At 33.1% G+C, this 24432-nt stretch overlaps 2 protein-coding genes across 2 annotated transcripts; one reads left to right on the top strand and one right to left on the bottom strand.

Moving 5' to 3' along the window:
• The first annotated feature begins 6420 nt into the window (after positions 1 to 6420).
• On the top strand, positions 6421 to 15017 carry LOC146886918 (uncharacterized). The gene is made up of 5 exons (XM_085671940.1): positions 6421 to 6538; positions 8263 to 8712; positions 8853 to 9344; positions 10109 to 10780; positions 12151 to 15017. Exons 1-5 carry the CDS (start codon positions 6421 to 6423, stop codon positions 14874 to 14876), a joined length of 4458 nt encoding a protein of 1485 aa, XP_085528066.1. The 3' UTR covers positions 14877 to 15017.
• Positions 15018 to 20190: 5173 nt separating this feature from the next.
• Positions 20191 to 22839, bottom strand: LOC114180578 (putative arabinosyltransferase ARAD1). The gene is made up of 2 exons (XM_028066887.2): positions 21418 to 22839; positions 20191 to 20843 (listed from the first exon to the last, which is right to left on the bottom strand). The coding sequence occupies exons 1-2, from the start codon at positions 22321 to 22323 to the stop codon at positions 20289 to 20291; spliced, it is 1461 nt and encodes a 486-aa protein (XP_027922688.1). The 5' UTR covers positions 22324 to 22839; the 3' UTR covers positions 20191 to 20288.
• Positions 22840 to 24432: the final 1593 nt, after the last annotated feature.

The raw sequence follows: 24432 nt of genomic DNA, 5'->3' as shown, positions 1-24432 counted from the left end.
CTTCATTGATAAGTTGGTCGTCCACTACATCCTTATTCACATCGAACTTGGGATCCGCCACATCCACGTCTTTATAGAAAAAGGACGCCTGCCTCAAGCCTTTATGGAACCCATTAATATGCTCTTGGATGATGCAACCTTTAAGGTCCTCGAGCTCAACTTCTAGGCCTTCATGCTTTTCCTTCAACTCATTGTAATCAGCCTCAAGGTCAGCAATATTCACTTTAAATTTTTCCTCTAAATCCAAGCAGTGTACTTTCCAGGTCCCAAGCCTCCTCTTCTCTTCTTTCCACTCTTCCTTTTCCTTCTCCCACGCTTCCTTCTCCTCCGCAAACTTGTCAACTTTACCTTGCAATTCCGCCAGCCTATCCCAGTTTCCCTCCTTTAAGTCCCGTTGATATAACGACCCAACCCGATGCCCCAATATCAGCGCCTTGCTACTAAATTCCACCATAGTTCTCACCAGATGATTAGGCTCCATGTTATCAATTGAATTAATCAACGTCTCCGACATATTGATCTCAATATCCTTCCGAATAGTCATTTTTGGCAGCTCAATCAAGCCAGCCTCCGGTCCTTTTATGCCACTAGACGACCCCGGCCCTAACAAAGCGGCCCGCACTTTCTTCACATCTTTGGCTCTGCCAGGCCTAGCCGACAACTCGGCCTTTCTCTTCGTCCCACCGTGCACGTGCACATCCACCAACGACTCCTACAAATTAGGAACTTCAGTGTTCCCAGCGGCTTTGGCTATAGCCAATTTCTCCTTTTGCAGTGTTTAGAAAAGTGTTAGATTCTTTTTTCCCATCTGCACCATGTGACTTGTAAACAACAACACACATCCATCAGACCACTCAAACACAGTGTAACACTGAAAAATACAAAAAGATACCTTCAATATCAATAATCGGATGAACCAAATTATAAACCCTAACTAAGCCCTTAGTGGGCATCTTATCGCTAAAAAGCATCACCGCATCCACCACTTCCCAGTCAGCCACCGACAACTCCTCCCTCGCCATCCCCTTATATCTCCAAGGGTTGCCGGTTCAGAAAAATGGAAATTTAAAACTCCCATCGTTGGTGTAAAAATGTGAACATCCAACTTCCTTTACCACCACTTTAAAGAACCCATCTTTAAAATGTTTGAAAGATTGGGTAAAACCATCCAATCTGTTAATTCCAAGCCGACTTACAAGCGATAACAACGTAGTCAGACTTTTCGGCCTCGTATCAAAGAAGTAGAGGTATGCCCGCGGAGATGGTTGCAATTACAAGGCCATACACAACAACCGGAACGCTTGCAAGTATGCAGTTGAGTGGGAGCAACATTCAACAACCGCAATACTCCCAGGGTGAACTCGTCAAACGGCAATCGAAAGTGCAGTTGTGAAAAATGACACATGTACATATAAAAGAACTCCTCGACAACTCCATCTCGGCCGTGGTAGACAGATTCTACGACACTTACCCTCTCTGGCACCATAGTATCCCTTCGAGCGCCCTTCTCAAAGATAGGAATATAATTCAACCACGACTTCAGCAATCGCGACCACCAGAATATTGAGTATTGCGTCCGCACATCCGCTGCAACCCACTCGTATCCCACCTTCGCCGGCCAACTGCTCTCCACCAACTCCTTTGGCGGATCCTCCCTAACTTCAACTGTTCTCTCCATCGGGATCCTCCCCATATTTCCTGGCTGCTCCCTATCATTACTACCCGACTGACTACTCCCACTTCCCCCTGACCGCTCACTACTCGAACTCCACAAGGAAACCCTATCACTACTACTAGACATACCTATTCTTTTTTAGGATGACGGTGGAAATAAGGAAGATATCGGACAACTCTAACGCACACAAATAAGTGATCTCATATTTCTTACAAATGAAGCAACGTGAGCACACTTTTAACAACACCCTCATTTATAAACATGATTCCCAAATGCTACAACTTCTTCCCGCCAAAAGTCATAAGCCATACGAAGCTTCTCAAAGCACACCAAGGCTCACCAACCTTAAAATGACGGTGCACAACCCCTTTGACTAGACCTCTGACATCTGCCACCCCTCCACCTACCATAAACCTATTCAGATTCCAAGCCTTAACATTGTTCATCACACTTAAAGGTTGGGGGACTGGTGTACTACACCTAGCCGGCCTAACAAAAAACACACCAACACTTCTCATCCTTTGCCGATATAGATACACCGACAAAGGCTGGGGAACTAGTGTACTACACCTAGGCGACTTAGTTTGACTATAGTCGTAAAAATCGTCTACATAACTCCCAAGGACACAAATAATCACCATATATATGCTGAGCGGATAAGAGTAAGAGTAATCGACCTAAGCCACTAAAGAGTAACCGGCCTAAGCCGCTAAAGAGCAACCGACCTAAGCCGCTAACTTAAGAAAATTAAGCGAGAACTTGACAAATTTAGAGCATTACCAGCAAAACCCCTAAGGCCCACGATAATTGAACTAAGGGGCCTGGGCTAAGGCCCAGGCCCACCTATTGCCCAAAGAGGGGCCCGACCAATGACGTGGCCAGACATAATTAATAATCTATAAATATGCATGGACCCCAGCAATTAAAGGTACGCATTCATTAATCCCTTAATCATGAGATTTGACTTTCTAAGAGTTCTTTGCTGACTTGAGCGTCAGAGTCTTCTCCGCAGGTAACCCCTCTCGAGTCCAAACCGGTCCAAACCGAGATACCAACAGATAGCATACGCCAGCCGAAAAGAAGCCTACTGAGGAGATTGCGAATTGAGGTAAGGTAACATTCGTGTTTGACATCTTTTATTTGTTCTCCGCATGAACATGTACCAATGGCAGCCTTAGCAAAAATCCACTCTCTCACCCTTAATTCTCACTAAATTTTTGTCTTAATTAGCAATGAAGGGAGGAAAACAAAAATATGTATTAAGGCTGAACTTAATTGTTATTCAAAGTTCATTAGTGGTTGTTTTTCCAGCCCCTCTTGACTGCCCATTATTAGCTAGGGTTTCTCTACCCTTTTACATCCACGCTAAAACTAATTTTAGCAAAAAGAAAGCTTAATTTGGATCTACCAAGGTTTGAACCCTTAACCATGCCAATGTCAAATCAATGCACAACCAATTCAACCAACTCATGTTTCATGGAACCTATAAATGCCAATGTCAAATTAACACATAAATGGCATACATAGGACTTGAACCTAAGTCCTCTTACATAACTAAGTACTCTCAACCATTTGAGCTAGTACTTTTCCATGTCACAGTCAATATTTAATGCCATAAAGGCTTCCACTACCTGCATTTATTAATTAATTAATTATTTAATTAATTAAATTTTGCGGATCTTATATCTCCCAACGAAACGACCCCTAGAACTCCCAGGTTTTATTTGATTTTCTAGCGCCCGATAAGCATAATTGATGGCTAACTACGCGGAGTTAGTTAGCTCTCTACTTTGGTGTCGCCCAATGATGGCCAACTCAGAGGAGTCACTACCTTAATGACACGCGACGCTATCAGAAAATTTCTACTTCTCTTTTTGAGTTTGATTTGGGTAATTTAACTCTCCTTGAGCTAATTCTAAATGTTCAAATACTTCAATGATCACAAAAAATCACGTTTCTTGACTCTACCAGTGCCACATTACCCAATTCATTCTCAAAAAGGCATTCTCAATAGTACATTGATCAATTTCAAGCTTTTTACTATCATAAAACTTATTACACAAAATTTTGCACAATTCCACATGCCATAAAAGTTCAAGATCAATTTAACAATTCGGAAATACAATTTTTATCACAGATTCAAAAAATCATCAGTTAACCATTCTAAAACATCAACTTCACATTTCAACAACAATTAACCAACTCAATATACAATAGCTAGAAATTTAGCTTCCCTTACCTTAGCAAAACAATTCATAAGCTCTAATAAGACCATAACCCCTTTAACTATATGAGATGATCTATCTACTCATAGAAATATCACAAAAATGATCAAGACATACCAATATGATCACTCATCAGCAAAGACATATATATATGAATAAAAGGACACATGCAACTAACATTCACAAGCAAGATAGTTTGGACCTAGAGATGGACACAAAATCAGCTTACTCAATTTGAGAAATTGATGGGTTAATCTTGAAGAGCTCACCGTCAAGAGTAATCCTACGATGTAGGTTATTCAAACAAACAAACTAAAAGTGGGATAACTTAGAAAGAAGTAAGATAGTTCTAGAAAAGTGGTTTCTACATAAATGATGAGTTTCAAAATAATAAAACTCGTTTATGAAAATTTTATTTATATTTAAAGATTTTATTATTAAAGTAATCGAATCTTACAATATTAAACATACTATCAATTCTGTACAATTTCTTGTACATGATTTATGGTTTCGAACTCAAATATGAAACAAAACAAAATCTTGTATTTTCCAAAACTTTCAACACAAAGTAAATCGGTATAAGATTCACAACCTCGGTATTTAAGTCACATACATTATAAAAAATTAATATGTAACAGCAACACGGAAGACTTCACATGTGATTAAGGAGGAGGCAACGGTTACAAAAGAAAGATTGAAAAACTGACTAAACTTGTTAATGACTTTAATGACTCAATTATCCACGTGGCAGAGGAGAGAGAATCACATTAATTAGAGGTGGTCCAAACTAACTTTATCCTCATTTTAGTGCATGTTTATGTCTTATTCTTTTTTTCAAGGTGAGATATGTGTCTTTATTTCATACTCATTTCTTTTGTTATTTTCTCTATATTAGGTACATGTTTCTTATTTCTAGCTCTCAAAAGAAAGATCTTTATCTCTTGTCTCTATATTTTTCTCGAGTAATCTCATTTCTTTTTTGTTATCTCTCTTTTTGAGTTAGTTTTTGTACATTTTAATCTCCTACAACACACTTTAGCTATATTAATTATAAAAAATTCTTCAAGAACTTAGATACAAATTTTTAGCTTTTTTCTTTCAAACAAAATATAATCGAATAAATAAACTTCCAACACTTTTAAGCATTTCAAGTTTATTTGAAATTTTAATAACTTTACTTTGCAATTAATTCAAGGTTTTAGTCAAACAAATTTGTTAATACTTTGGTGTGGTTTGGATAACATATTGTAATAAGATTCAAATTAATCTATAACATTCAAAAGAAAGTAGTGCATCAAAGACACTTATAAAGATGGTTCAAAATATAACATTGACCAATTTATATTTATTTGTTTTTTTTTGTCTCCCACGTTGAGTTCTTTGTCTTTTATTATATTTTGCTCTCTTGAGGTGATTTTCTTTTCTCTCATTTCTATTTCTCCCTAGGATTGTGTCTCTTATTTTTCTTTCTTAAGGTGAGATATGCATATTTCTTTCCCTCTCTCACATAACTCTCTTTTGTCACTTATTTCTCTTTCTTCATTAACACTTTGTCCATTTATCAGTCCATGAACCATTTTATAATTATCTTAATCACAATCAAAATTTTCTAGAAAACTTAAGATTTCAAGTACAAGTGCATAATTCAAGAATTAAGCCAAACAATAATATTCTTTTAAGATGTCTTAATGAGAGTAAAATGGATCAATCTTCACAACTGGTTAGGCATAGTGGAACTATAAAGGTGGTCCAGAATAACATTCATTCTTTTTTTAATATCCCTTCTTTATCTTTCTCTCTCATCAGTTCTTTACCTCTCTTTCATATTTCTCTCTTTTAACCTAAAACTCTTTCCTTTTATTTCTAACCCATTTCTCTTTGTTGTGTTTGTGCCTCTTGTTTCTCCTTAAAGGTGAGAATTTTATGTCTTGTTTTCGTTTTTTATCTACTAGTTTTTTTCTCTTATTTTTCTTCCCGATTAGCATTTTGCCCTATGTCATCTCGTTATCCACTTTTTAATTAGTGTCTTAATTGCAATCAAAATTTCTTGAGAAGCTTATATACTAATTTTAATTTCATCACTCTTAAGGATTTCAAGCTTCACTTTTTCAATTCAAAGATTTTTCTTTAGTTTGTAATTTAATGTTTTAGTTAAACAAATTGTTTGGGTGTTGAATAAATTTAGTACAGTATGCATAAGATACAATCGCGGGACTCAATTGCATCTACCATTGAAAAAATGTGATTTATCATAAACATTTTTTTCTCTGAAAGGATTTTTTCTTTTTCATCTTTCTCTCTTACAAGATGAAGATTTTTGTTTGATTTCATATTCTGTGTAAGATATGTGTCTTTTATTTTTTTCTCTTTCAAGGTGAATTCTAATCTTTTAGATGAGTTTCTTATTTCTCTCATGATTTTAATGTTATATATACATTAGTGTTAATTAAATTTTATATTGATTTCATTGTGTGTTCAGATTTCTTGTGGGCTGTTGAATTATATTATCATTGATATTCTATGCCTCCAAAACCGACATGGAAACATAAAGGTTTGTACGAGGAGAAGAAGCACCACAGGAATGAATTTCCTACCCGACAGCATGGATTTACTAGGTTTCAACAAGCTGGTGGTGGAGGTAAGCTTTAAATACACAGATTTAGATGGACAAGATACTATTACAAAATTTATAAAATTATAACAAACATTATGATTTTTATTTGAAAAAAATTAATAGTATATTATTGTCATTATTAAATTGTGAATAAAATTAAATAATAAACATCAAGAAACATTTTTTGTTTAAAACTATAAATGTATAATTAATAATTATCCATTGTACATTTAGTATAATAACATTACAAAAAAAGTTATATTTATAAAAGTACTATATATTAATGAGAATTATAAAATGCATTAATTTTTTATTGTTTTAATTATATTACTATCATATATATATATATATATATATATATATATTGCATTTATATGAACAATAATAATTAAACGAATATTTTTTAAATATGTTTTATCATTCAAATAACAAAAGCTAAAAAAATTATGCTAATTTTTATAAAAAAATAGTTTCGTTATTGGTTTTAAGGTTATTACAAAATATTTTAACATAACTAAATTCGTTAATTTTGAGTAGATAAAATATATTTATTTAGTTAAATTTAATTATATTTTTATAAATACTAATGTAAAAATTAAGTTTCAACGGATCATATTAGTTTAATTTCTTATTTAAACATATAGATACACATTTTAATAAATAAAATGTTATCTATCATTTCAAATTTAACTGCATACTTTTAAATCTTTTTAATTATTAACCTGTGAAACAAAATACTATTAAATTAATCTTCATAACGATTAATGAAAATTTGTGCATTTAATATAATTATATAAATTGCATAAATGCGTTTTAAAAATATTTATTTAAGTATTTATACAATATTATTTAATAGCATTGAGTGTTATATTAATAACATTAAGAATTACATTAATATTTAAGTAATAAATATGTGTGAATAATTAAATTCTTTCTTCATTTAATTTTAGATATTTTTTATCATACAAACTATATTTCATCACAGTTTTGGACTTGTAATTTTATCATCAGGTTCATTCTGCGAAAAAGAAATTTCAATTTTCCAAATTATGAACCAAATTTAGATTTTGAATAACTTATAATTTAATTAAATTCCAATATTGTAAATATATAAATTATATAACAAATATGTACAATTTTTTTTTCTTCAACTGTGAACATGATGCTAGAGCGCAATGTACAACTCATACATATCCTCTGTCCAAAGTCAAACTAGTATTTAATGTAAATTATTAAATATATTTTTTAATATTAATATTTTATATTTTAATTCCTTTTTAATGAAAATACTATATTTAATTGTATTTTTTAAAATTAAAAATATTATAACTTTTTTTATACCCTTGTATTAAAAACTGTTTGTTGTGAAGTTAAATGAATATAATACATTTTTTATTTATTTAATTAAAAAAAAACTTAAAAACTCTATTACATAGAAATAAGATTACTAATTGATCTTTATTTCCATCACTTATATGTAACATATTATATAAATATATATTCATATATATTATTTGGTATAAGTGAATGCCATCAAATTTTCTTCTTCTATGGAAATCATAGTTTATACTTTGCTAGAATATATATATATATATATATATATATATATATATATATATATATATATATATATATATATATATATATATATATGTATATATATATATATATTTTTTTTTTATTTTTATTTTTTAGTTTTTTTTTTTTTGTATCCAAGGGTGATTAGTTATTTTGTTTTTCCTATATAGGTCCCAAAGCATCAGGTGGTGGTGCTAGGAACCAATTTCTGAAGGATCCTAGCCATGGCTCTAGGTCTGACTCCTATGTCAGAACCACTAAACCCTCTAGAGATCGCAGATCCCTGTACTTGGAAAATGTTACCAAAAAATATTTTGATGATTTGTTAGCATCTCCCTCTCAAGCACATTCTATGAATACTCAACAAAGGCTTCACTATATAGAACAACATCATAACAGGAAGCATGAGAGGGAGCGTTCTATGGACTTGAAACCATTTAATAAATGGAATTCTTACGGAAGAAGAATCACTGAAGAAACCAGGAAGAGACCCAGAATGAGTTGGAGTGAGGGAATTGCTAAGCTTCAGGAAAAGAAAATTGAGAGTGATGGCCAAAGTGCTACTTCTGCTGCTGCTGCTGCTACTCCAACAACTTCTGTTGGCTATGGTTCCTTGTCAGGTACATTCATGGATTCTTTAGAACTGTTTGTATCAAATTTTTTTTTTCTTTAAATAATTCAAGTCTGAATCAAAATTCTATATTGGATGGAAATGAAAATTAAACACCAAAAAAAATCTCATTTTTTTTTTTCTGTATAGGTCTCAGAACACGGACAGGTGGCTCTGGCTCTGGGTCCAATGGCAGAAACACTAGAGCCCCTAGGGATCCTAGACCCCGTTTCTGGGAAAATGTCAGAAAGGAACAATTATATAATGTGCTGATACCTTCCTCACATATACATTCTCTAAACAGCTGGAGAAAGTTTCCCTATGGAAAACAACATTACGATAAAGATCACAATAAGAACAATGAGGGAGAGAGTTCTGTGTTGAATCCGATTAAGAGATGGAGTCATTATGAAAGATTATATCATGGAGAAACGGGTAACGAAAAGGACAATAACACAAATGTGTTAGGGAAAAGTAGTAATAATGAGATTGAAGAGAGTGGGAAGAGGCGTAGGTTGAATTGGGGTGAAGGACTCACCAAGTATGAGAAAAAGAAAAGAGAGGTTGAAGGTTTAAGTGTTACTTCTGCTGCTGTTGCTGCTACTCCAACTTCAACTTCAGTTGCATGCAGTTTCTTATCAGGTATGTTGCTGGATTCTCTTTGGTGCTTCTTCTAGTAAACCTTAGAAAAAGTTTTTAATACATCTTAATTATTTACACTTATTGTACTAAAACTCAAAAGAAAAAAATGAATTAAGGTCTTTTAAAATACACATCCTTGCAACAGTGATTATAATACAAAACAAAACTAAAATGATAAAAATATTGTCGAGATAAATTTCTCCAAAGAAGATGATAATGTAAATTACTAGAAGAAGGTTTTCGTATAAACTAAAAAAGTAACTACTTATATTATGTATGGTTATTTTAAATTTAGCATGTATATATATATTATCACATATAGATATAGATAGACAGAGATATAAAAGTCACAAGAGTTAATAAGTATTCAAATATTTTTTTGTTTTTTTTTTATAATCTACCAAAAAGAGTAATATGAATTTCGTTCATTTATTGAAATCACTAGGAAAGAGAAAAACTTTCAGTTTCCATTAAGGGACAAAAATCTTTCATTTCCATAATATACACGTTCCTATATCGATCTCATGTACCTAGATACGCAATGCAAATGAAAATATAAGTGTTTTAAAGAAAGTTGTACATAAAAAGAAAACCTAACATGTAGAAGTGTTCATTATCATATAGAATTATGATAAATAGAATTTTGATATATATGGCGAGTCAGATTTATTCAAGATTCCAAATGTATTATGTATGCAAATACACATTTTTTGTCCTTCTATGTGTTATTTGTTTGTAGTAACCTAGGTTTCGCTTTGCAGCAGGTGTTGGTGATGTTTTACATGTAAAAACTGCAACGAGTGACACAAATAAGGTTGATATTTTATCTACTTGTGTTGTTAAGTTGGTAGAGTCTGCTGATTTGAGCTCTAGTTTAGGAAGATCCAATGCAATGACAAAGGTGCTGATATGGAAAACCATGGTTTCTAAAGTATTGGAGGAGACTCAGACACAAATTAGTTCACTAGAAAATGAACTGAAGACAATAGAGTCCGAATCTCAATCTGGTCACAATCCAGAGGCATCGCCAATTGCACCCTCTGATGATGAAAATATAGAGAAAATGCCTCTTTCTCCTCCTAACTTTGACACAGAAGATACTTTGTGTGAGTGTGAGACAATTATTTCTTGCAATAGAGAAATAGTAAAAGGATCAAATGCAGTATTTGACAAATTTTGTCCAAAAAAATGTCACAAGGTCATGTGCAGTGGCTCACTTTCACATGAAAATGCAGCCATAAAGGAGAAGTTTGCAGAGAAAGAGTGGTTTGGTAGATTTAAGGAAAAGGTTTTAATAACTAAATATAAAGCCTTGGATCACCTATGGAAAAAGGATATGCTCTTACGATCTCTGAGAAAAAACTCGCCAACATCTCATAGCAGTAATGATTGTGAATGGAATCGCTCGTTTACTCGTCATCGTTTTCCTTTCCCTGGTATGAAAATTCTTTGCATTTGACTTTCTGCTAAAAGTATGCCATTAATTTTGCTATTTTTGCTTCCTTACATATATAGTTACTGCAATCAACCAACCACTAGGTATTTGTTGTTGATTTCTGTACATTTACATATGGCTACAGATGCTTTGCAACTGAAGATTATAGATATGAGATAAATAATTTGATTGACATTATGCACAGAAATTCATAAAAGTAAAAAGTTATTCAATATTATTGATATATCCCAAATATTGATAAACAAAAAGAATTCTTGATCTAATAATAATTTTTTTTGTCCCAATTTTCTTCATAATTCTTTAATGCCATATGTTATTTTTGTTAAAATAGAAGTGAATGAGATCCTTTTATAAAATTGATGTCTAGAGTTTACACTACAATTTCTTTTTAAATAATAATCAATTTTATGGGTAAAAAATAAAATTAATAATTATACTGAACTAGTTTTGATGTTAATTTATAAACTTAATATTATAAATAAAAAGTTATAATAGGTTTGTAAATTAAATTAAATTAATTACTAATATTAGTAATTATGATTTTGGTTATGAAAATAATTAGTGTCTAGATTAATTTTAGATTAGTCTTTATAATAACTAATTATTTTTATTCTCTAAAATAAAATGATTGTTATTTAATAATTTTCTTATAACATGTGATATAGGATCAATACCACATGATATTTTACAAGCCTAATCATGGTATCATGTTGGATAATCCTTTCCACCTTCGTATGTCACATTGTTATTTATAGTGCGACGTCGTCATTCTTTAAATGATATCAAAACTAATTTAATAAAAATGATCATATTTGACTATTTGTTATCTTGTGACACGCATGAATGAGAGGCGCAAGATGATAGGTATATACGGAGTTAAAAGTTGCTAAAATATTATACAAGAGACGGATTAGTTGTTGGTCAGTGAAAGGTGGATTTTTGATTTAGAAGAAAAAGTGGATAGAAATATATGTTTGAATACAAATTGATTAATATCTTTAGTTCCCTGCTAAGCTTTTTAGGCTTCTTAAAAAGTTTTTTATTTAATTAATATTTTTAACGTTAAAAATATTAATTATTCTTATTTTTCCAAAAATAAAAAGAGAAATATGATAATGTTTAATTGTTTGCAATTTTTTAGTGTTTTCTAAAATAATAGTTACATTTCTTAACTTTTAAGGTACCATAGATTGTCATCTGTCATGCCATTATCATGCACATGCTATAAATTACTCGTTTTAATTATGCATCCGTGACATTTATATTTGATAGTTGTTGTATTCTAATATTTAGGTTGTAATAATAATAATTGTACTTTCTTTTTTTCTTGGTTTGGATCTGTTTCTATAGCAGGAAAGAAGCTAAGCTTGGTTCCAACATCTGAAATGATAAATTTTACAAGGCAACTGCTTTGGGAATCCCGAAATGAAGTTAAGAAAAGTATGTTGAAGATGCCATCATTGATTTTGGATGAAAAGGATAAAATGATTTCAATGTTTAAATCTAGAAATGGAGTGGTTGAAGATCCGGTGGCCGTTGAGAAGGAAAGGGTTATGATCAACCCTTGGACATCAGAGGAGAGAAAGATTTACGTGGAGAAATTTAGAGTATTTGGAAAAGATTTTAGAAAAATTGCTTCTTTCCTTGACCACAAGACAACTGCTGATTGTGTTGAATTCTACTACAAAAGTCACAAGCTTGATTGCTTTGAGAAAGATAAGAAACGAAAGAGTAGTGGGAATGAGAAGTTGAGTGCAAAAAAAATTGGCGTTAGGAGATCAGGTAGAGAAAGAAATTTAAAAGTGAATGTTGTTTCGCAAAAGAAGATGAGTGAAATTCCACCGAAGAAACGTGTCATTGCATGCACCCGAAAAACACGTTCAGGAAGACTTTTCCTTTGGAGAAAACATGAGGTTTCAAAAGCATCAATACGTGAAGATATCAACACATGTAGATCAAACTCTAAAGCTCTTGCCACCAATAATAAAAATGGGGATTCGAGGAATCTAAACCATGATCAGTCCCAACATGTGGAAGACAGAGATGTCTCGGAACCAACAAAAGTTTTAAGCACTGTTTCCAATGAAAGTATAATTGTGCAGGATATCATGAAAGAGGGGGATGAGACCATGAAGTTTGTGCCTACTTCTAAGGTAGTAGAATCTCTTGTGAATGAGGTAAATGTTGTGGGGGCAAAGTTAGACACCAATAAAAATGATGAATCCCAACCTGTGGAACATGGGAATGTGTCAACATCAATGGTTTCTAATGAATGTGTAACTATGCATGAAACAATGGAACTAGAAGATGAGGTAAGAGAATGTGTGCCTGCTTATGAAATAGCAGAATCTCCAATGATTGAGGTAAACACCTGCAAAAATGAGGATCAACGGAATCTGAACCATGACGAATTCCACCTCGTGGAAGATAGGAATGCATCAGAATCAACAGAAGTAATAAGCATGGTTTCTAATGAATCTATAGTTATACAAGATATCTTGGAAGAAGGAGATGCGGACACAAAGTTTGTGCCAACTTCTGAGGTACACATATTGGAGCCAAAATTATGCACCATTAGAATTGAGGACGAAAGGAATCTGAACCATGATGAATCTCAACTGGTGGAAGATGGAATTGTGTCAGAATCAAAGGAAACAACAACAGGCATGGTTTCTAGTGATTGTATCATTATGGAAGATATCGTGGAAGTGGGAGATGAGGTTAAAAAGTTCGTGCCTACTTCTGAGATGGTGGTAAATAATGTTGTGGAGGAAAAGTTGGTAGGGGATCAAAGGAATTTGACCCTTGATGAATCCCAACTTAATGAAGAAGGGGAAGTTTCAGAAGCAATGCAAATTGTGAGTGTGGTTTATGATAAATGTGTAGTTATGCAGGATACCATGGACGAGGGGGATGAGGCCACAAAGTTTGTGCCTACTTCTGTGATAGTAGAATCTCCGGTGAATGAGGTAAATGTTGTGGAGGCAGAAGCAGACACCAATGAAATAGACAATCAAAGAAATCAGAACCATGATGAATTCCAAACTAAGGAAGACGGAAATGTGTCAGAATCAACGGAAATAATAAACATTGTATCTGGTGATGGTACAATTTCGCAGAATATCATGGAGGAGGGAGATAAGGTCACTGAATCTCTAGTGAATGAAGTAAATGATCCAAGTGATGAGGTAAATGTTGTGGAGGCAAAGTCAGACACCAATGAAATGGAGGTAAATGTTACAAATCATGATGGATTCCAACCCGTGGAAGATAAGAATGTTCCAGAATCAACAGAAATAATAAGCACTGTTTCTAGTGATTATGTAATTATGCAAGATATCGTGGAAAAGGGAGAAAAAGTCAGTGCTTCTGAGACAGTTGAATTTGCAATGAATGAGGTTAATGTTGATAGGGATGCAAATGCAAAGTCACACTCCAATAAAAATGAAGAAGAAAGTAATCTGAAACATGAGGAATCTCAAGCTGTGGAACATGTGTCAGAAACAACAGAAACTATAAGCATGGATTGTAACGAGTGTATAATTATGCAAAATAGCGTGGAATTGGAAGATGAGGTTACAAAGTTGGTGTTTAGTTCTGAAACAGTAGAACCTAGCCAGACTCATTCTGCTGCTGAGGAGGATATGTTGGTTTCTGAAAATACCATTGCTACTTCAGTTCAGGAAGAGATAACAACTCTACAACCTCAAGATGACAGTGATAAACTTCATAATCCTGGGATTTCATTGGAGGAACCGTTTGAAAGACAAGTGAAAGCGGATATTTGCTGTAGTAGCAGTTCAACAGCAAGTGATTTGCCTCAAAACATTGAACAAACTGATGGGCCTGGTTCGTCAGATTCAGAAATAGCACCCACAAATGGTGTTGTTTTTAAGCTGTTTGGGAAGGTAATGGTCGTTCCTTCATCACCACAGAAGCATGAATTAACTGTCATGGAAAATGGAGAAACTGGTGAAATTGAAGATTTCGCAGATGAGCCAGTTGAATGCAGTGAAAGGCCCAAGAGAAGGGTTTCAGAACCCAAGTATCTCAAAGATTACTTTCGATTCAAATAAAATATTATGTTGTAATATCACAGAATAAATATTTTAGGTATTTTTTTTTTTTTAATTTCCGTGACAAAGGTTTCAAAAAATACATGCCTCTTAATGTTCATACTGTTTTCTTTACTATCTCTCTAGTTTTAAGATTTTAGATAGAGTCACTTTTTGAAAATAAGTAGTTCAACTTCTGGATTTTTTTATTTCTTTTTAACTCTCTAGTTTGAAATCGTTAAGTTTTAATTTCATACGTTTTCCTTTAAAAATGAATAATTCACTATCTTATTTGTTCATTTACACCATGGTGATTATCAAAGCTAAACATTCCAACTTTGTTATCTTGTTCAGGATTCAATGAGAGGATTCAAGTATTTATTGGTATAACAAAGTACTTATTTTGAGTCATACAATGTTACTTTTGAGATTCTTTTAATCTAAATTTGTACTCCCCAATAATTTCCTTTTGTAAAGCGAAAATTCTTCATGAAGTAATGTTTTTCTTTGCAAATGCATGTTATATTCGCTTCGCGAAGACTTCACTTGTTATCTTCATTTTAGTTTCTTTATGTTGATGATAAAATTGAATGAATATTATATATTTTTTCTACTGTATATACTATTTATATCTACCTATAATTCTTTTTGTTTAAGTTATGATTAGTTTAAACCTTTTAGACCTTTTATTTCTTTAAACATGTTAAAAAATTATAATATGTAATTATGGAAGAAGACAACGTAAGTTTCATAAACTCAAATACAATATAAGTAGGAGTGTATTATGTGAAACGACAACTAATATATCCATTAGGACAATCAAGTAGTACGAACTCCATACGAGAAAACCTTCAAAAGGTTTATTAACACAATTTATCTAGTCAATCAAAGGTGATGCAAACATTTTTATTAATAACAACGGAAAATGAATGATATAAACATGTAACTTGTTCAATTACTTCTGGATAAATAACTTTTAACTGATGTTATTTTTGACATTTCTAGTTATTCACGATTTGTTTTTTCTTAACGGATTATCAATTTTCAAACGTAATGAAAGTCTAATAACATTATTCAATTATCTATCTTGATCTGAATCATTTGTTTCTTCATTAAGAATGTTCCATTGATCAAACACCTAACATAAAAATTAATCATAATTACTAACATTCATTATAGTATAAAATATATATTAATACACTAAAGATTTAAATAATACCTTATACGATCCTAATCGGAAAAATGATAATTTTTTCTAACTTTGCATTTCTAAAATAAACAATGAACTAATAGAGTAGAGTTTGTATAATAGTATTAGTGAGAAAATCAAGTTTTGATTAAATGTCTATGCGACAAGAGGTTTATCATACATATTGTACCGAGCTACTGACAAGTCTAGCTTTGAGAAGATTGCTAGTGTAAATTCTTCAAAATAAGTTTGGGACATTATGGAGAAGACGTATAAAGGAGATGACCGAGTAAAAAAGATGCAGCTTAAAACACTTAGCGACGAGTTCAAGAGCATGAAGATCAAGGAGACAAAAGGAGTAGTCAAGTACATAACTTAGGTTAAAATTGTGGCGAACTAACTTGCTAGAAATGAAGAGATGTTGCCTGTTAACCGAATTGTGGAGAAGATTTTGAGGTCATTGACCAGTGACTTTGAGAACATGGTGTGCACGATTGAATAGTCCAAGGACTTGTCAACGCTCACAGTTAAAGAGCTTGTCGAGTCCCTTGATGGGTATGGGTAGCGGAAGAAGAAGAAGAAGAATAAGGCAAAGCAACTTAATTAATCAACTACTCCAAATGAAGGGAGAGAGACTCAGAAAACTCAAGGTAGAGGAAGATACTTAGTCATGTCAACAAAATTGTCATGTCAACAAAATTAGTAGAAGTCGAGGATAAGAAGAAGAGAAAGAATAGTCATGTCAACAAAATTGTCATAGAAGAGGACGAGGTCCATAGAGAGGAGGTTGGTTGAGCAACTCAAATGTTGAGTTCCTCAAGTGTGGCAAGTATGGCCATTATCCAAAGAATTGTTACTCAAACAAGTGTTTCAGTTGTGGTAAGGTCAGTCATTTAATTGTCGGTTTAAGAATGAAAGATAAGAGACAACCAACCTTGTAGAAGAAGTTGAAGAATAAGCGATGTTAATTGTGGCACGTAGCTTGGAGGTAGAGTACAAGCGAGAGGATAACTCAACAAGAAGGTCGAGTAGTGTGGAGAATTCAACAAGAAAGTCAAATTACATGAAGAACTCGACAAGACAATCGAGTAGTGTCAACAAGTCGGTAATACATCCTGATAGATCAATGGTGCATTTGGATACCCTGGTAAGGTGCATGAAGAGTGCAAAAAGCTTGGCCAAAGGCATGGAGAGCTCAAAAAGATCAGATAAGTCAATGAGCAGGTGAACAACCCGAATAGCTCGATGGAGCGAGTGAACAACTTAGAAAGTTCGGGGTGAGTCCAGGTAGCTTGATGGAGCATGTAGATAGCTCAGATATGTTGGTGAAGCAATTAGAAAGCTCTGAGAGCTTGGTGAGGCATCTGGAAAGCTCAATGGAACATTTGTACAACTCGGATAACTTAGACATGTACGAAAGGTTGGAGCTTGCAAAATCTGATTTGAAACATGGAATTGAGAAGGATGTTAAAGCTAATGAAATTATACATGCAAGCTTAGAGAGAAGAAAGCAGGTATTGCATAAGAGACACTTGGAACTAGAACAAGATGTTTCAAGATTGTAAGAACAGTTAAAGGTTGAGAAGAATTTTAGAGTTGCATAAGAGGTAATGAAGCTCCATGGATGCATTTTGATAAATGAATGAAGCTCCTTGCAAGGTGAGTGAAGATGCACCGAAGATGAATTGATGATTGGTAGCGAAAATGGTTTAGAGAAGGTTCCTAAAAGGTTAGGCCAACTTAGGGAGGAGGGCTAAAGGAGAACACTAAGTGAATGCTCTAGCAATTTGGACTCTCAAAGGCAAGGTCATGGAGTAATTTCAACATGTAGCTTTGCACTAAATTCAAGAGTAACCTTACAAAGAATGTGGAGTTTTGCTTATATAGCCAAGTATTTCGGCCAACCACACTAATTAAGCATGTGCAGAAATATTCTAGATCTAGATCTAGATCCCCTTATTTGGTGGATAAAAGGACATGTGGCACTTCACACTTTACACATTGTAGCATATGCTAAATGTGTTTAAGTGTGGGAGGACCTACACTTGCCATTCGGCCAAAGCTAAGCTTAATAAGGCCGAGAGCCCACTTGAACTTAGTCTTGGTGAATTTGGATCCATTCTATGCTAATGCACACATTATTAAAAGATGGCCCAATTACATTGGCTGAAATACAAACTAATCAAAATTAGCTATCTAAATCTTGATGTCTTCCTTGGCCCATTTCAATAACAATTGATTAGCTTTGGACATCAAGAGGTTTTGAGATTCACCAGTTTCTTGAATTCTCTTAAGCATTCTTCTAGTGATTAAGCCAAATGGGCTTAGACCCTGTGTTGGGCTTGATGGGCTTGGGCCCAAGTCATCAGGAGGTGCAGGACAAGAAATGGATATTTGAAATGGATGAGGAGATAGGTGCAATTGAGTGCAACAATACGTGGGAGTAGTTCGATCTCTCAAAAAGGATTCGGTCTATTGACAAAAACCTGGTATGTAACAAGTCAGCTGATGAAGGATTAATTTGTTCCTTTTTAAGATTATTGAATATGGTGTGAGCTGATTAAGAAAGCTAAGCGAAATCCCTACTGGACATTAAGATAGCAAACTATCTAGATGTGAAGGTTCCTTTCACAAAGCTCAAGAGAAGAAGATGATGGATTGATTCAAAACAAAAAGGAAATGGAAAACACATAAACCATAGAAAACCAAGAACAAGTAAAGGAAGAAGAAAACATAAAATGGAAAGGAAAGAAATGGTAAAAATGTGAGAAGCACGCCACTACAAGGCTAGGCTAGAAGCCATGGCAACCTTGAAGATGAGTGGATGTGTGCCGCCACTTGCTATGCAAGATAAGGCTTAAAAGTATTCACTCCCAAGGGAGGAAACTCTCACAAATGGTTGAGACACAAGAGTGTTTTTACTTCAAAATGTTCAAACCTTTTACATGTCTAGGAGCACCCCTTATATAGAAGAGTTTAGGGGCCTCTAAGCAAATAAAAGATACCTAAGGATGTCTCTACAAAAACCTAACCCTAGCTTCTAGAAACTAGGTCAAATAAGGTTACAAAAATGAGAGACAAAAGAGCCAACTATGGTGTGTGCAAGGCTAATTTCGTTCGAGCACAAAAGGAGACAAAGAATGTGTCTCATATGTCTCCAAAAAGTGGCCAAAGTGTGCTATAAACAAAGGAGACCAAAGGTACATAGGTACACTTGTTTTATGCCTTTTACTTTATGCTTTATGCCTTTGCTTTACTCTCTCATCCACATCATTTATGCTCCCCAATCACCATGCGCCACCTAGCATTGCTTTCTTACTCCTAATTAACCTACAAAGCAAATAAACATAGATTAGCATGTTGGCTTAAGTCAAGTCAACTATAGTCAACAAGTCAAACCTAGTCAAAGGTCAACAAGTCAACTAAAGTTGATTCAACTAAGTCAACTTAGGGAATCAAAAATAAGAAACACAAATGAAAGGGATGAAGGATTAGTGAACTTCCTTTGTAGACATGCTTAGTCTTCTTAAGCATGTGCCTTCATCCTTACTTGGGGTCAATCCTTCATCATCAGCCAAAGAGAAGAACAAGTCTGCCAACGAGAATGCAAAGGACAAGTCGGCTACTAAGAGAGTAGAGAACAAGTTGGTCACAGTGAAAGTGAAGTACAAGTCGGTCATAGACAAAGTGAAAGCGAAGTAAGCCAAAGAGAAAACGAAGAACCTGACTATTCCTGAAAGGAGCAAACATGGTGTGAGAGGAGTTACTACACGTAGGTAGCTTGGATGAAGAATAGATGAACCGAGACGAAGAATTAAAGAAACATTTAAATTTACAAGAGAGTTGTCAAGATAGTAAATATAAAGCTTAATTGTACTTTTGGTCCCAACATTTATAACAATAATTTAATATTTTTTTCTCTATTTAATTTTTACTCATATAATCTGAAGAAGACTCGATATGATTTCATGTGTTAAATCGACATTAACGTTGTTTAATGTTATTTAGAGTACGTTGGGTTGTATCAGATGATACAATCATCCAATCTTTTTACATCCAAAAACAAAATATAAGAGCGACAACATTAAATCTTTTAAAAAATATATAAAAATCACATTAAGTCAGAAATAAATAAATAGAGGAAAATCATTACATCTTACTATGAATAAATATAAAAGTAAAAAATTGTTATAAGCCTAAATATAACTACCACGTTTGTCATATCCTGTTGAATATTAATTTGATCACCAAAAATTCCTTGGTGTTGGTATTGACATAAGTCCTTTGTCTGTACTTGGAGGGGACCTAGAAAACCTTCCATGCCGATTTAGCTTTAATCTGATGGCAGGAACCTTGCGTGCGACGGCCTGCCAAATCATTTGGACAGCATCATTTTCCTTAGAAGGGAAGTGAAATTCAAAAAAATGTTCAATCTCTTTCAACATGTTCCACATCCGGGTCCACTCTTGTTTGCTAATACCCCGGATGAAGTTTATAAGAAAATTTTCTTTGATGGCATCAACAGTAGGGACAAATATGCAGAACTCAGAGTAGTCAATCACGTCTTCATATGGTAGCTCAATTGCATCACTGATGATGACAGGGACACAGTGACTGGCAATGGCATCAAACAAACGGTTTGATGAAGGGGTGTCACCAGCAATGTTGAGGCAGAACTTGGAAGCACGCATGCCTTCTGTTGCTTTCTTTATTCCATCTTTCTGAATACTCCCAAAGGAAAAATGCACATCCTTTTCATTTTTCAGAAGATAGAATAGCTCTTGTCTTGCTAAACCTCCCTGATCATAAGGAAAACATACACTTATAATGCAATAGCAAGAGAAGGAAATAATGCTGAGTTAGCTAAATGTTGAACTTCTTTTATCAGACATTCTTATAAAAGAACTCTATCTGCATGAGATTCTATATATTTTTATTATATTTAGGAGATATTGTTCCCTTTTGTCACTTTGAGGATAATTGGGATAGGTCATCAACTTTTTCTTGGGTTCAAGCATAAATGCACGGTAGCATGTGTCAACAAGTCCAAATTTTCTGCTTATTCTTTTGGTATTGTACCTGCACTTGCTTGACCTTCAAAATACATTGATGTTCATACACTAAATTTTTTTTTTTTTTAATATACTTTATACCATCAAAATTAGTATATGTCAGTGTACTTTAAAAACATAACAGCAAAGAATTCATATTGATGTGCCAAGTGTTGCCTCATAAACAAAAGACCATCTCTAAAACATTAGCTTCTTCCATTTTCTGCCTCCTAAATTACATTGATGTCAATGAAAAGTATCTTCTCTGAAAAGCAAAAAAAGGCCAGAGCAACCAAAATATTAAAGAGCAAGAAGGCCATACATCTTTTCTATATATTGCTCCTTGGAAGTAAAGTAATGTTGGACGACTATCAAAGGTGGAGTTGTCATTTAAATAGGAAGGGATTAAATGTTTATAAGGTGCTATCACATCCTTTTCCACATTGGCTATATTTGGAGGATATCTCCCAAAGTCTGAAAGAATGAATGTAGCAGGCCACAACTTCATTCTTGCTTCTAACATACTGTTGGGATGGTGTGCTAAAATCAAATGGTCCTTTCCCCCTGATCTTTTCCATTGCTCTTGAGTTGTCAAATGTTTCACTAACTTTTCCTGCAGTATCTTGTTCCCATTTTTCTTTTCTTTCTTCTTACCTTTGGAGTAGCGGTTATAGCTCAAAGATGAAAAGAATGGTACATATATAATATCAGCTTCACTCGAGTTTTTAACTCTGATTACAGTCCTAGCCTTAGGAGCTTGAGGGAATTCTGATGCAAGAATATCCAATGTAAGCCAAAACTCGATACTATGTTGCAAATTCAAGCCCCCAGGGTAACCAGGTATATTATTTCTAACATCAGGCCACACACTACTCCCATTTGGTTTCCAATCCAAGAGTCCAAAATGGAACTCTGGGGGTAAATCATACATGTAAACCTTGATAACAAGTTCATCATTTTGGTGGCATTTCCCTCCATGTTTCACTAGTTTTATGTTCCCAAATGAGGATTGAACATTTTGCTTCAGCATCTCGTACTCTGATTCATCTAATGCAGATAAATGCTTTGAATTGGGCATCAGATTGTACTCCATGGGATTAGGACGATACGTGGATTGCATAACAAAGAACCAGGACAACACGAACAGAAGCGATGTCATTGTAAAGAACGAAAACAATGACTTTCTAAAACCAACCTTGAACGAAGAAGGCCCATTTCTCTCAGCCATTATTCACCACTATTTCAGCACTTCACACCGCTGTGCCCTCCTCTATTTAACACAATCATAACAACCATCGTTAAATTTGCAACGGCTTGAGGGAAATTGTACAAACACCACAAAGGCAAAGAAGGATGATCATACACATCAATTCAATATGAACCCCGGCAAGTGAATAGTTTTAAAGATCATTCATTGAAATTATCAACCATAAACATGTTGAATGCTTACTATATGATAATAAACATTGTGCCTGTTATTTGAAACCCAATTGAAAGGAGATCCACCAAGCTTAACATCTCACCATTGCAAATCTCACATTGACTCATAACAATAACAAGAAGAAAAAAAAGAAAAGAAAGGAAAGATATTAGTGTATTGTCGTAGTTGTGGTTATTATGTCATTATGTGTAGACTAAGAAAGGAATGGAAGAAGAGAGCGCATGAATAGGGTCTAACGGTGGAAACGGGCTTCTAAGCTTTCAACTACACTATTTTGTGTGTCTTATTCATTTGTTAGTAATAGTAATTGGCGAAACTCTACATAATTTTAGTTTTCTTCTCCGATTTACCAATAAAAAATCGCATTCTATATGATTGAATGATAGTATGAAATGATGCATCTCATCTCGTGGATTTTGATGATGATCGGTAAATTGGATATCGGATAAAATTAGTTATGCATATTAAATAAGATGTCTTAAATGTCTTTAATAGATATGCGTGGATGGAATAATGGGTATGAATATTGATGGGTGCGATATGATGGTATTCAACGAATATTTGTTTTTAAATCAAGTAATCAAAATAAAATTATTAATAAAAAGTGTGATCATTGAGTAATTGTTAAGTTTTGACTTCATATATTTCTATTTCTTTTATGTCCGTTACTTTTATTACAAGAGATTTTAATAATGAGGATCTTCTTTAAGAGTTTACTGTATTTATTGAAAATTATTCTTAAGAGAAATGAAAATTAAAAAATTAGAAAATATAAAATTAAAAGATTAGAAATATATTAAATTATAAAATATAAAATTAGATAATTAGATAATAATAAAATTATTAAATTATTAAATAAAAAATAAAAAATAAAAAATATGATTTTATAATGTTAATTTCATAACTTTATAATTATTTTAATTATCTAATTTTACCGTTAATATTTTTATATTCTATAATTAAGCTATTATAAATTTTTAAAAATTATAAAATTATATAATTAGGAAATTGTGAAATTGGAAAAATAATAAAATTAAAAAAATATAAAATTAAAAATTAAAAATTAAAAATTTTAAATTTTGAAATTATGATATTAGAATATTATAAAATGACAAAATTAAAAAATATAAAAATATGAATTGTAAAATTAAATAATTAAAAAAATTATGAAACTAAAATTATAAAACTATATTTTTTTATTTTACATTAAATAATTTCATAATTCTATTATTATTTAATTTCATATTTTATAATTTTATAATTTTTTTATCTTTCAATTTTATAATTTTAATTTTCTTTTAAAATAATCTTTTTTAAATATAGTAATCATGGAGGAAAATCCCAATCCATTAAAGTGTTTTAGTATTATTTAAAACATTTAAGCAAAATGACAGTGGTTAACAATAAAATTTATCGGCAAGACTCAATAAAAGAATTTTGATATTTTGAAAACTCACTATACTAAAAAAAAATTTAATAAGAAATTAATTAAAAAAATTTAAATTTATTGAGAACTCAAGACATAATTAAACTATAAAAAATTAACTTATTTATATATGTAAGACCCAGTTTTCTGCCCCTAATGTTTTAAGGGCTACCTTTAATTTAATGGGCCTAAGGGCTGACCCAAAGAGAAAAACCAGACTCTAATTTGCCCTAACTTTTTCATTTTCCCTCACTTTCAGAAAACAATCTCTCCTTGCCTCCTTGAGGAGCTGCACTCTATGTTAGGGTTTGATTCCTCACCACTGTCAAGTTCGCTCAAGCTCCTTCATGCTCAAAGTAAGTTATCCTTCATCTCGTACCATCCCTTCCTTAGCATATTTTTGTGTTTTCCCAACTAGGGTTTTATAGGGAGCTCATTTTAAGGTCTATTTCGCTGTTTTTCCAACTCCC

The sequence above is a fragment of the Vigna unguiculata genome, chromosome 4 (assembly GCF_037176805.1).
Source record: "Vigna unguiculata cultivar grain cowpea cultivar isolate G323 ecotype 2 chromosome 4, ASM3717680v1, whole genome shotgun sequence".
Classification (NCBI taxonomy): Eukaryota; Viridiplantae; Streptophyta; class Magnoliopsida; order Fabales; family Fabaceae; genus Vigna; species Vigna unguiculata.
Note: the sequence above shows the minus strand (reverse complement) of the source record. Positions and strands in the feature narration are given on the sequence as shown.

Bases quoted from the DNA above. Each gene is read 5' to 3' on its own strand.
- LOC146886918 (XM_085671940.1), top strand. From the start codon at position 6,421: ATGCCTCCAAAACCGACATGGAAACATAAAGGTTTGTACGAGGAGAAG. The intron at 8,713-8,852 runs GTACATTCATGG...TTTTCTGTATAG, and splicing joins TGGCTATGGTTCCTTGTCAG to GTCTCAGAACACGGACAGGT. The intron at 10,781-12,150 runs GTATGAAAATTC...CTGTTTCTATAG, and splicing joins TCATCGTTTTCCTTTCCCTG to CAGGAAAGAAGCTAAGCTTG.
- LOC114180578 (XM_028066887.2), bottom strand. From the start codon at position 22,323: ATGGCTGAGAGAAATGGGCCTTCTTCGTTCAAGGTTGGTTTTAGAAAG. The intron at 20,844-21,417 runs GTATGGCCTTCT...CCTTATGATCAG, and splicing joins GAGCAATATATAGAAAAGAT to GGAGGTTTAGCAAGACAAGA.